The 14,606-nt window shown below is 41.4% G+C and overlaps 1 protein-coding gene across 4 annotated transcripts in view; it reads right to left on the minus strand.

The window, feature by feature from the left end:
- Positions 1–14,606, minus strand: part of LOC124008256 (protein MTSS 2-like) — a 130,000-nt gene that overhangs the window by 59,546 nt on the left and 55,848 nt on the right. For all 4 annotated transcript variants that reach the window (XM_046319400.1, XM_046319399.1, XM_046319398.1 and 1 more), the window contains exon 4: positions 12,256–12,340. In XM_046319400.1, coding sequence (XP_046175356.1) covers positions 12,256–12,340 — 85 coding nt within the window. The remainder of the gene's footprint in view (positions 1–12,255; positions 12,341–14,606) is intronic.

The raw sequence follows: 14,606 nt of genomic DNA on the forward strand, positions 1-14,606 counted from the left end.
GACACTACACATCCAAGTACAACTGACCAAATTATGAAAGACAAGCATTGTAATTTTGAATTCTGAAAAGTGATTGTGAAAGAGGTGAAATAATTGACACCCACCACCTGGATTTGGTCTTATGTAGCAAAATGTGAAATTGTGTTTTTTTTATTTTTACATTGGATAGAAGTAGAGACTCAGAGACACAAAATGGTATATCAGACACTGCATTTGAGGAAAAATGGGAAAGTAATTATTTGAAAGTCGATAAACTTGTAACCTCACTTTTGAGAAAATGGTCTTTTGAATGTTTTGGTACCTACTGGAGAGCTCTTCTTTGTCTACACCCATTCAGCATCGTTCACACCCTCACCCTAAGCTTTAGCCCCAACCATCTTGTTTAGGTATCGAAGCGCACTTAACGCTCTGGCCGATGATTTTTTTACCTCTGGATAGCATGAAAACAGCCTAACCAAGCTCGGTTGGCAACAATTTCATTACGCTTTTTTGTAGACTTTTACGGACACCAGCCATACTCAACAGGTATTGTACACAGGTCACATAATGTTAGCTAACAAGCAGGCCAGCTAACATTAGCTAGTTAAACAACAATGAACAGAGCCAACAATGACAGTGCTGGGAACTAACCAACAAGATTCAATGTTAGCTAGCTAACATTAGGCTCTAACTAGAAAAGAGCACAGCTCTGGGATACGAATAATAACGTCAGCCAGGGAGCCAGCCAGATAACATTAGCTAGCTAGCTAACAGTACACGCCAACTTAAGGCATATAGCTTGCTAGCTAGGTAAACAATGAACCTAGCTAGGTAAACAACATTTAAGATCACACACACACACACCTAACGTTATCTAACGAATGGCTCTGGGAAAAGAATAACATCAGCTAGCTCGCTAACAGTACATGTTAGCTTGAAATGAAACCACTGTCAAAATAGAAATGTGTAATACAGAAAGTATTCGGCCCCCTTGAACTTTGCGACCTTTTGCCACATTTCAGGCTTCAAACAAAGATATAAAACTATTTTTTGTGAAGAATCAACAACAAGTGGGACACAATCATGAAGTGGAAAAACATTTATTGGATATTTCAATTTTTTTTAACAAATCAAAAACTGAAAAATTGGGCGTGCAAAATTATTCAGCCCCTTTACTTTCAGTGCAGCAAACTCTCTCCAGAAGTTCAGTGAGGATCTCTGAATGATCCAATGTTGACCTAAATGACTAATGATGATAAATACAATCCACCTGTGTGTAATCAAGTCTCCGTATAAATGCAGCTGCACTGTGATAGTCTCAGAGGTCCGTTAAAAGCGCAGAGAGCATCATGAAGAACAAGGAACACACCAGGCAGGTCCGAGATACTGTTGTGAAGAAGTTTAAAGCCGGATTTGGATACAAAAATATTTCCCAAGCTTTAAACATCCCAAGGAGCACTGTGCAAGCGATAATATTGAAATGGAAGGAGTATCCGACCACTGCAAATCTACCAAGACCTGGCAGTCCCTCTAAACTTTCAGCTCATACAAGGAGAAGACTGATCAGAGATGCAGCCAAGAGGCCCATGATCACTCTGGATGAACTGCAGAGATCTACAGCTGAGGTGGGACACTCTGTCCATAGGACAACAATCAGTCGTATATTGCACAAATCTGGCCTTTATGGAAGAGTGGCAAGAAGAAAGCCATTTCTTAAAGATATCCATAAAAAGTGTTGTTTAAAGTTTGCCACAAGCTACCTGGGAAACACACCAAACATGTGGAAGAAGGTGCTCTGGTCAGATGAAACCAAAATTGAACTTTTTGGCAACAATGCAAAACGTTATATTTGGCGTAAAAGCAACAGAGCTCATCAACCTGAACACACCATCCCCACTGTCAAACATGGTGGTGGCAGCATCATGGTTTGGGCCTGCTTTTCTTCAGCAGGGACAGGGAAGATGGTTAAAATTGATGGGAAGATGGATGGAGCCAAATACAGGACCATTCTGGAAGAAAACCTGATGGAGTCTGCAAAAGACCTGCAAAAGGACTTCTGTCCAGTCGTGTGATCATGTGCCACAAAGAGGGACTTAGGTCAGGGCAGCACAGCTGGCCCTTAAATGTACACTGAGAGCTAACAATGATATTCATGTTAATTTCTCATGGCTCAAAGTGGAGAAGAGATTGACTTCATCATTACTTGTTTTTGTAAGACGTATTGACATGCTGAACGCACCGAACTGGCTGTTTAAACTACTAGCACAGCTCAAACACCCATGAATACCCCACAAGACATGCCACCAGGTCTCTTCCCCAAGTCCAGAACAAACTATGGGAGGTGCATATTACTACATAGAGCCATGACTACATGGAACTCTATTCCACACCAGGTATCTGATGCAAGCAGTAGAATCAGTACAACAAATAAAAAAAGACACCTTATGGAACAGCGGGACATGGATTTTGTAATGTAGATATGTGATAGTAGTGTAGTGGTCTGAAGGGTGTATTGTGAACAGTGTTATGAAAAGTAATGCAAGATTTGTTATTGTATATAACTGCCTTAATGTGCTGGACCCCAGGAAGAGTAGTCACTGCCTTGGCAGCAGCTAATGGAAATAGTAAATAAATACAAAAAACACTCAGGGATTTCACCATGAAGGCCAATGGTGACTTTAAAACAGTTAACAGTGTAATGCTTGTGACAGCACAAAACTGAGTATGGATTAACAACATTGTTGTAATTCCACAACACTAACCTAATTTACAGAGTGAAAAGGAAGCCCTCTTCCAAAACATGCATCCTATTTTCAACAAAGCACTGAGATAGAGTATTATGTTTGGGGCAAATCCAATACATAACCACTCTCCATATTTTCAAGCATAGTTGTAGCTGAATCATGTTATGGGTATGCTTGTAATCATTAAGGACTGGGAAGTTTTTCAGGATAAAAAAGAAATGCAATAGAGCTAAGCACAGGTAATATCCTACAAGAAATACCTGGTTCAGCCTGCTTTCCACTAGACACTGGGAGATGAAATTACCTTTCAGCAGGACAATAACGTAAAACACAAGGACAAATCTACACTATAATTGCTTACAAATAAGACAGTGAATGTTCATGAGTGGACAGTTTTGACAAATCTACTTGGCATCTACTTGTCTATGGCAAGATCTGAACATGGTTATCGAGCAATGATCAACAACCAATTTGACAGAGCTTGAAGAAATGTTTAAATAATAAAAATGGGTAAATGTTGCACAATCCAGGTGTGGAGGGCTCTTAGAGACATACCCAGAAAGACTCACAGCTGTAATCGCTGCCAAAAGTTATTCTAAAAATATACAGTATTATTCTGTGATAACATTATCAGAGAATGGTTTGTCACTTTCATGTAATACAGGACTAAGGTCGAATTCTACAACAATGGCACTGACGCTTGTTGGTTATGGCAAAGCTTGCAAACTATCATGGATTACAAAGGGAAAACCAGCCACGAACTGCCCAATGATACGAGCCTACCAGACCAGCTAAATGCCTTCTATGCTTGCATCAAGCCAGGCAACACTGAACCATGAGTGAGAGAACCAGCTGTTCCGGATGACGGTGTGATCACGCTGTCCGTAGATGAGGTGAGAAAGCTCTTAACAGGTAAACATTCATAAGGCCAGATGGATTATCACGATGTGAACTCAGAGCATGTGCTGGTGAGTGTCTTCACTGACATTTTCAACTTCTCCCTGACCCAGTCTGTAATACCAATATATATGTTTCAATTAGACCACCATAGTCTCTGTGCCCAAGAACCCCAAGGTTACCTGTCTAAATGACTAACACCCTGTAGCACTCACATCTGTAGCCATGAAAAGCTTTGAAAGGCTGGTCATGGCTCACATCAACACCATCATCCTGGACCCACTCCAAATCACATACAACCCCAACAGATCATGCAATCTCTATTGCACTCCAGACTTCCCTTTCCCACTTGGACAAAAGGGAATGTGAGAATGCTGTTCATTGCCTACAGCTCAGAATTCAACAGTGCTCAGAAGCTCATCACTAAGCTAAGGTTCCTGGGATTGAACACCTCACTCTGCAACTGGATCCTGGACTTCTTGACGGGCCCGCCCAGGTGGTCATTAAGTTTGCCGACGACACAATGGTCATGGCCTGATCCTGTGTAGCTCAGTTGGTAGAGCATGGCGCTTGTAACGCCAGGGTAGTGGGTTCGATCCCCGGGACCACCCATACGTAGAATGTATGCACACATGACTGTAAGTCGCTTTGGATAAAAGCGTCTGCTAAATGGCATATATTATTATTATTGGCATATATTACAATGAGAGACCTGGCAGTGTGGAGGTGATTTTGGACTACAGGAAACAGTGGAGCTGGTCGAGAGCCTCAAGTTCCTCGGTGTCCACATCACAAAAAATCTATCATAGTCTAAACACACCAACACAGTCATGAAGAGGGAACAACAACGCCTATTCCCCCTCAGGAGGCTGAAAAGATTTAGCATGGGCCCTCAAAAAGATCTAAGGCTGCCCCACCGAGAGCATCTTGACCGGCTGAATCACTGCTTGATATGGCAACTGCTTGGCATCCGAATGCAAGACGATACAGAGTGTGGTGAGTACGGTCTAGTACATCACTGGGGCTAAGCTCCCTGCCATCCGGGACCTCTTATACCAGGTGGTGTCAGAGAAACGCAACCCCAAAAAATTGTCAAAGACTCCAGCCAACCAAGTCGCAGACTGTTCTCTCTGCTACAGCACAGCAAGCGATACCAAAGCACCAACAGGACCCTGATCATCCTCTACCCCCAAGCCATAAGACTACTAAATAAAACTGTTTAATAGATAATCAAATGGCTACACGCACTACCATTGACACTTTTTTTGCACAAACTCTTGCAATAACTTTGCACGCACACTGGACTCTACCCACACACTTACAATAACCCCACCACACGCACACACTCACACATACTGACGCCACACTTTCTCACTTGCCACATACACTGCTGCTAGTCACTTTACCCTTACCTACATACACTACATAATCAAAAGTCAGTGGACACCAGCTCGATGAACAGCTCATTCCAAAACCATAGGCATTAATATGGAGTTGGTCCCCCCTTTGCTGATATAACAGCCTGCACTCTTCTGGGAACGCGTTCCACTAGATGATGGAAGGTATTTTCTTCCATTAAGCCACAAGAGCATTAGTTGGGCGATTAGACCCGGCTCTCAGTCGCAATTCCAATTCATCCCAAAGGTGTTCGATGGGGTTGAGGTCAGGGCTCTGTGCAGGCCAGTCAAGTTCTTCCACACTAATCTAGACAAATAATTTCTGTATGGACTGAACTTTGTGCACAGGGGCATTGTCAAGCTGAAACAGGAAGGGCCTTCCCCGAACTGTTGCCACAAAGTTGGAAGCACAGAAACGTCTAGAATGGCATTGTATGCTGTACTAGTGGGCCTAACCCAGATCATTATTCCTCCTCCACTAAACTTTAAATTTGGCACTAAGCATTCAGACACGTAGCATCATCCTGGCATCTGCCAAACCAGATTGTCCGTCGGACAGCCAGATGGTGAAGCGTGATTCATCACTCTAGAGAACGTGTTTCAACTGTTCCAGAGTCCAATGGCGGCAAGCTTTGCGCATGGCGTTCATAGGCTGTGTAGGGCTATATGATGTAGCTACCTCAATTACCTCATACCCCTGCACATCGACTCGGTACTGGTACTCCCTGTACAGTGTATTCGGAAAGAATTTAGACCTCTTGACATTGTCAACAATTTGTTACGTTACAGCATTATTCTAAAATGGACTAAATAAAAAGCCCTCAATGTACACACATTACCCCATAATGACAAAGTTAAAAAAGTTGACATTTTTTCAAATGTATTGAAATACCTTACATAGTATTAAGACAATTTGCTATGAGACTCAAAATTGAGCTCAGGTGTATCATGTTCACACTGATCATCCTTATGTTTCTACAATTTGATTGGAATCCACCTGTGCTAAATTCATTTGATTGGACATGATTTGGAAAAGCAGACACCTTTCTATATAAGGCCCCACAGTTGACAGTGCATGTCAGAGCAAACACCAAGCCATGAGGTCAAATAAATAGTCCATAGCGCTCCAAGACAGGATTGTGTTGAGGCACAAATTTGGGAAAGGGTACCAAAACATTTCAGCAGCATTGAAGGTCTCAAAGAACAGTGGCCTCCATCATTCTTAAATGGAAGAAGTTTGGAACCACCAACACTCTGTTTGGCCACCCAGCCAAACTGAGCAATCGGGGGAGAAGGGCCTTGGTCAGGGAGGTGACAAAGAACGTGATGGTCACTCAGACAGAGCTCTATAGTTCCTCTGTGGAGAAGGGAGAACCTTCCAGAAGGGCAACCATCTCTGCAGAACTACACCAAATCAGGCCTTTATGGTGGCCAGACATAAGCCACTCCTCAGTAAAAAAAAGGCACATGGCAGCCCACTTGGAGTTCTCCAAAAGGCACCCAAAGACCTCAGACCATGAAAAACAAGATTCTCTGGTCTGATGAAACCAAGATGGAGCTCTTTGGCCTGAATGCATAGTGTCACGTCTGGAGGAAACTTGGCACCATACCTACTGTGAAGCATGATGGCGGCAGCATCATGCAGTGGGGAATTTTTTCAGGGATAGGGACTGGGAGACAAGTCAGGATGAAGGCAAAGATGAATGGCACAAAGAGATCCTCAAAATTTCACCTTCCAACATGACAATGACCATAAGCACACAGCCAAGACAACGCAGGAGTGGCTTCGGGACAAGTCTCTGAATGTCCATGAGTGGCCCAGCCAGAGCACGGACTTGAAGCCGATCTAACATCTCTGGAGGGACCTGAAAATAGCTGCGCAGCAGCACTCCACCTCCAATCTGAAAGAGCTTGAGAGGATCTGCAGAGAACAATGGGAGAAACTCATGTGCCAAAATTGCAGCGTCATACCCAAGAAGACGCGAGGCTATAATCACTGCCAAAAGATTTTCATGAATAAGTCATGAATAAAAGGTCTGAATACTTACAGTACCAGTCAAAAGTCTGGACACACCTACTCATTCAAGGGTTTTTCTTTATTTTTTTTACTATTTTCTACATTTAATAAAATAGTGAATACATCAAAACTATGAAATAACACATATGGAATCATGTAGTAAGGAAAAAAAGTGTTAAAATATACAGTTTTTGTTTTGTTTTTCTACAAAGTAGCTATCCTTTGCCTTGACGGCTTTGAAACTCTTGGCATTCTCTCAACCAGCTTCACCTGGAATGCTTTTCTAACTGTCTTGAAGGAGTTTGCGCACATGCTGAGCACTTGTTGGCTGCTTTTCCTTCTCTCTGCAGTTCAACTCATCCCAAACCACCTCAATTGGCTTGAGGTTGGGTGATTGTGAAGGCCAGGTCATCTGATGTAGCACTCCATCACTCTCCTTGGTCAAATAGCCCTTACGCAGCCTGGAAGTGTGTTTTGGGTCATTGTCCTGTTGAAAAACAAATGATAGTGGGACTAAGCCCAAACCAGATCGGATGGCATATCGCTGCAGAATGCTGTGGTAGCCATGCTGGTTAATTGTGCCTTGAATTCTAAAAAAAAAATATTTAGTGTCACCAGTAAAGCAGCCCCAGACCATCACACCACCTCCTGCATGCTTCATGGTGGAAACCACACATGCGGAGATCATCCGTTCTCATACACTGCGTCTCACAAAGACACTACAGTTGGAGCCTCAAATTTGGACTAATCAGACCAAAAGGGCAGATTTCCACCTGTCTAATGTCCATTGTTTGTGTTTCTTGGCCCAAGCAAGTCTCTTCTTATTATTGGTATATAATAATACGTTGTGTAGTGCTTTCTTTGCAGCAAATCGACCATGAAGGCCTGAATCACGCATTCTCCTCTGAACAGTTGATGTTGAGGTGTCTGTTACTTGAACTTTGTGAAGCATTTATTTGGGCTTCAATCTGAGGTGCAGTTAACTAATGAACGTATCCTCTGCAGCAGAGGTAACTCTGGGTGTGCATGTGGCGGTCCTTGCATGTGGCGGTCCTCAAGAGAACCAGTTTCATCATAGCGCTGGATGGCTTATGTGACTGCACTTTGAGAAACATTTAAAGTTCTTGACATTTTCCGGACTGACTGACCTTCATGTCTTAAAGAAATGATGGCCTGTAGTTTCTCTTTGCTTATTTGAGCTGTTCTTGCCATAATATGGACTTTAACCAAATATGGCTATATTGTGTACCACCCCTACATTGTCACAACACAACTGATTGGCTCAAATGCATTAAGAAGGAAAGAAATTCCACAGATGAACTTTTAACAAGGCGCACCTGTTCATAGAAAAGCATTGCAGGTGACTAGCTAGCTGGTTGAGAGAATACCGACAGTGTGCAAAGAATATCAGACTAGCTAGCTGGTTGACAGAATACCAGAATGCCAACAGTGTGCAAAGCTGTCATCAAGGCAAAGGTTGGCAACTTTGAAGAATCTCAAATATATTTAGATTTGTTTAACACTTTTTTTGGATACTAAATTATTCCATAGTTGATGTCTTCACTATTATTCGACAATGTAGAAAACAGTAAAAAAAAAAAAAAAAAAAACCTGGATGGGTAGGTGTGTCTAAACATTTGACTACTGAAATTCAGTCACAGGCTTCATTACTGCATATAAGTGTGATATTTCCGTTTTCTATTTTTAATACATTTGCCAAAAGTGTAAAAAACAGTTTTTGCTTTGTCATTATGGGGTATTGTGTGTAGACTGATGAGGAAAACAAAATATTGAATCCAGTTGAAAATAAGGCTGTAATGTAACAATGTGGGAAAATGTAAGGGTTCTGTATACTTCCTGAACGCACTGTATAAAGTAATGTTATTTCTACAGTGGTTTGCAAAAATATTCTAAATTTTTCCTATTTTGTTGCCTTACAACCTTAAATTAAAATACATTTTTTTTTGGGGGGGGGGGTTGTATAATTTGCTTTACACAACATGCCTACCACTTTGAAGATGCAAAAATGTGTTTTATTGTTAATCAAACAAGAAACAAGACAAAACTGAAAACTTGAGCGTGCATAACTATTCCCCCCCCCAAAGTCAATACTTTGTAGAGTCACCTTTCGCAGCAAGTACAGCTGCATGTCTCTTGGGGTGTCTCTATAAGCTTGGCACATCTTGCAACTGGGATTTTTGCCCATTCTTCAAGGCAAAATTGCTCCAGCGAGTCGGATGGGTTCCACTGGTGTACAGCAATTTTTAAGTCATACCACAGATTCTCAATTGGATTGATGTCTGGGATTGGACGAGGCCATTCCAAGACATTTAAATGTTTCCCCTAAACCACTCGAGTGTTGCTTTAGCAGTATGCTTAGGGTCACTGTCCTCCTGGGAAGTAAACCTCCGCCCCAGTCTCAAATCTCGAAGAATGAAACAGGCTTCCCTCAAGAATTTTCCTGTATTTAGCCATCCACCATTCCGACCAGTTTCCCAGTCCCTGCCGATGAAAGGTGTTCTCAGGGTGATGAGGTGTTGGGTTTGCTCCAGACATAACGTTTTCCTTGATGGCCAAAAATATACATTGGTCTCATCTGACCAGAATACCTTTTTCCATATGGTTGGGTAGTCTCCCACATGTGGAGCATTACAGCTCCTTCAGGGTTATCTTTGGTCTCTTTGTTGCATCTCTGATTAATGCCCTCCTTGCCTGGCCTGTGAGTTTTGGTGGGCGGCCCTCTTGGCACATTTGTTGTGTTGCCATATTATTTCATTTTTAATTAATGGATATAATGCTGCTCAGTGGGATGTTCAAAGATTCTGGTATTTTTTTTATAACCCAACCCCGACCTGTACTTCTTCACAACCTTGTCCCAGACCAGTCTGGAGAGCTCCTTGGTCTTCATGGTGCCGCTTGCTTGGTGGTGCCCCTTGCTTAGTGGTGTTGCAGATTCTGGGGTATTTCAGAACAGGTGTATACAGTTGAAGTTGGAATTATACACACACCTTAGCCAAATACATTTAAACTCACTTTCACAATTCCTGACATTTAATCCAAGTAGAAATTCCCTGTTTTAGGTCAGTTAGGATGACCACTTAATTTTAAGAATGTGATACGTCAAAATAATAGTAGAGAGAATGATTTATTTCAGCTTTTATTTCTTTCATCACATTCCTAGTGGGTCAAAAGTTTACATACACTCAATTAGTATTTGGTAGCATTGCCTTTAAATTGTTTAACTTAGATCAAACTTTTTGGGTAGCCTTCCTCAAGCATCCCACAATAAGTTGGGTGAACTTTGGCCCATTCCTCCTGACAGAGCTGGTGTAATGAGTCAGCAGTGTAGGCTTCTTTGCTCGCACACAATTTTTCAGTTCTGCACAAACATTTATGGGATTGAGGTCAGGGCAATACCTCGACTTTGTTGTCCTTAAGCCATTTGCCACAACTTTGGAAGTATGCTTGCATTGTCCATTTGGAAGACCCATTTGCAACCAAGCTTTAACTTCCTGACTGACATCTTGAGATGTTGCTTCAACATAATCTTCCTTCCTCATGACGCCATCTATTTTGTGAAGTGCACCAGTCCCTCCTACAGCAAAGCACCCCACAACATGATGCCACCACCGTGCGTCACAGATGGGATGATGTTCTTCAGCTTGCAAGACTACCAAACATAACAAAGGTCATTATGGCCAAATAGTTATATTTTTATTTAATCAGACCAGAGGACATTTCTCCAAAAAGTAAGATCTTTGTCCCCATGTGCAGTTGCAAACCGTGTTCTGGCTTTTTTATGGCGGTTATGGAGCAGTGGCTTCTTCCTTGCTAAGCGGCATTTCAGGTTATGTCGATATAGGACTTGTTTTACTGTGGATATAGATACTTTTGTACCCGTTTCCTCCAGCATCTTCACATGGTCCTTTGCTGTTCTGGGATTGATTTGACCTTTTCGCACCAAAGTACGTTCATCTCTAGGAGACAGAAAGCGTCTTCTTCCTGAGCGGTATGACGGCTGCGTGGTCCCATGGTGTTTATACTTGCGTACTACTGTTTGTACAGATGAACGTGTTACCTTCAGGCACTTGGAAATTGCTCCCAAGGATGAACCAGACTTGTGGTCTACAATTTTTCGTCTGAGGTCTTGGCTGATTTCTTTTGATTTTCCCATAATGTCAAGCAAAGAGGCACTGAATTTGAAAGTAGGCCTCAAAATATATCCACAGGTACACCTCCAATTCACTCAAATGATGTAGAATTAAAATTAGCCTATCAGAAGCTTCTAAAGCCATGACATCATTTTCTGGAATTTTCCAAGCTGTTTAAAGTCAGTCAACTTAGTGAATGTACACTTCTGACCCACTGGAATTGTGATGCAGTGAATAAGTGAAATAATCTGTCCGTAAACAATTGTTGTAAAAATGACTTGTGTCATGCACAAAGTAGATGTCCTAAATCGACTTGCCAAAACTATAGTTTGTTAACAAGAAATTTGTGAAGTGGTTGAAAAACGAGTTAATGACTCCAACCTAAGTGTATGCAAACTCCCCGACTTCAACTGTTTATACTGAGATCATGTGACAAATCCTGTGACACTTAAATAAAGTCCACCTGTGTGCAATCTAACTCATTCTGTAACTTCTGAAGGTAGTAATTGGTTGCACCAAATCTTATTTAGGGGCTTCATAGCAAAGCGGGTGAATGAATACATATGCACGCAGCACTTTTCTATTGAATTTTTGGCACTTCACCAATTTGGACTATTTTGTACATGTCCATTACATGAAATCCAAATGAAAATCAATTTCAATTAAATTACAGGCAGTAATGCAGAAAAATAGGACAAAAGGGGAATGAATACTTTTGCACGGCACTGTATACTCCCTATATATAGCAATGTTAGTTTTACTCTTTATTGATATTTATTATTCAATGTCACTATGTCAATTGATTTATTTTATCCTTAACTCTGCATTTTTGGAAAAATAACTAAGTGTTTCACTGTTAGTCTGCAGCTGTTTGTCTACGAAGTAGGTGACAAATAAAATTTGATTTGGTCTGAAATGTTAAAGATGGCAGTATTACGCACTAACCGCATATGAAAGATCTCAAACAAATAGGAAGCAATGACATTGGAGGTGTTTTGCTTTGCCCCAAGACTGTTGTAATACCCAATCAATGTCTTCCAGAAACCATGTATCACAGTTCCATCACTTACGTGGTGAAGAGCTTCAGTTTGGACTCTATGCTTCTGTGCCTCATGCACATTCTCGTCAAGGCTGAGCCAATCTCTTTTGTCGCCCCTGGAAAACAATGGAACAAAAGACAACAAACCTATCAATTATTAACAAACCTTGACAACAACAATGTCATATCACAAGTGTGTTGAAACAAGGAAAGCTAAGCATGGACTCAAATGACATAAACCCATTTAAGAAGAATCCACAGCTTTTTCTATGCCATCATGGTCTTACAAAAGCTTCACACGTTTATTTGCAACGTGCACAAGATACAACAGTTGTAAAACTGTACAGTGAGAGATCTTTCCCAACAAGGCAGCGATGACGATAATCAAAATAAAAGATACTGTGATAAGAAAACATAAAAACCACACAGGAACTACGACGCGATTTAGAAACACGAGAATGAAAGTATATACAGGTCAATGCCTGTACCTTATTCAATGTGAAGGGGTACCAGAATGGTTGAGGGGGGTTTATACATTTAGGTGGGTTTATAAGTGACTGGTTGTAGGATCTAACTGTAAACAGAGCTGAAAAGTGAATGGTAGTAGGAGTATAAAAATACTTTGTTAATGTCAGGGCTCTAAAGAGCTACAATTTTACTTGAAAATGTTTCTAAATATACACACACAGTTGAAGTCGGAAGTTTACATACACGTAGGTTGGAGTCAATAAACTTGTTTTTCAACCACCACACACATTTCTTGTTAACAAACTGTAGTTTTGGCAAGTCGGTAAGGACATCTACTTTGCGCATGACACAATCCTGCAGGTGAAGAAGCTGGATATGGAGATCCTGGGCTGGTGCGGTTCAATATAGTCTACAATTATTAGGCCGATTGGACGTACTGCCAAATTCTCTAAAATGACCTTGGCAGAGACATGAACATTCAATTCTCTGGCAACAGCTCTGCCAATTGCACACTACCTCAAAATTTGAGACATCTGTGGCATTGTGTTGTGTGACAAAACTACACATTTTAGAGTGGCCTTACATTGTCCCCAGCACAAGGTGCACCTTTGTAATAATCATGCCAATTAAATCAGCTTCGTGATATTCCACACCCATCCGGTGGATGGATAGTCCTGGCAAAGGAGAAATGCTCACTAAACAGGGAAAAAACTAAACTGTGCACAACATTTGAGAAAAATAAGCTTTAGTGCTTATGGAACATTTCTAGGATCTTCTATTTCAGCTCATTAAACATGGGACCGACACTTTACATGTTACTTTTCATATTTTTGTTCAGTGTATATTCTGCCCTATGGGACAAACAAAAATATATTTCCTTAAACCACTGCTGAGATATAGATGGTCACACTGCAAAATGAACATCAAATTATGACCTAGTATGTCTTCCTTGTATCATTAGGATGAGTCCAGTTTAATGATGAAAGCAAGCAACCCTGTTGTCAGTTGTCATTGCAGCAGCATCAGGTCCCCCTCTAGACTACTCATTAGGAGGTTAAAGACTCCAGCTTTTAGCTCCATCAACCATTTGTTTTTTTGACAGCATAAAAGAAAAGATAAAAGAAAAAGAAAAGGCTTGAGTGAGTGACAGACTTTCACTTCAATTGCTTGTCATATCAAGCTTAGACTTTCTGGACATCATCATCTAAGATATCCATTGAAGAACTCAGACAAATGGATCCTGCAAATAAAATGTGGTCCTGCTAACCCAACTGTTGCAGACTAGATAAGTCTGGAAGCGGACCACTGCAGCACTTAAAATACATTGGGTAAAATGGCACATCAAACATTTCACAACACCAGATCCATTTCTGCAGGGGGCTGTTGTGATGTATAGAGCGAGAGAAATCACACAGGACCCAGTGTGGCTTATCCAGCCCAGCCCTAAACCCCAGAGCCCTTGCCCTGTGCCTCTAACAAATAGGCCATTGTAGCATCATGTCACTGAATACAGAGCACTTCCTATGAGACGGCCCAGCTCACCAAGCTGAAAGAGAAGATAATACACACACTGTTTTCCTCTATCACAGAAAGGGGTGAGTGAGTGAGATGAGGGACAAGGCAAGAGGACAGCGATTCTCCACAACCCCGAGTGGTGATATTCCTCCCTCCACCCTACCCCCTGGGCAGGACTGTGTCCATAGAAATAGAATTTTGAAAGCTATACATTTTGAAAACTTGATTGCTGACATGCAAAACATTTGGAATTAGCTTTTAAAAGGGGAACGGACAGCATTTTAACTACTTTGCAGATATGAAAGAAACAGAAACATAATATCAGTCAAAAATATTGAAATCCCTGTTTGTGCTTCAAAACCAACTTCATAAGAAAGTTTGAAAAATAGGTTCTATTTG

This window comes from Oncorhynchus gorbuscha, linkage group LG21 (genome assembly GCF_021184085.1).
Source record: "Oncorhynchus gorbuscha isolate QuinsamMale2020 ecotype Even-year linkage group LG21, OgorEven_v1.0, whole genome shotgun sequence".
NCBI lineage: Eukaryota > Metazoa > Chordata > Actinopteri > Salmoniformes > Salmonidae > Oncorhynchus > Oncorhynchus gorbuscha.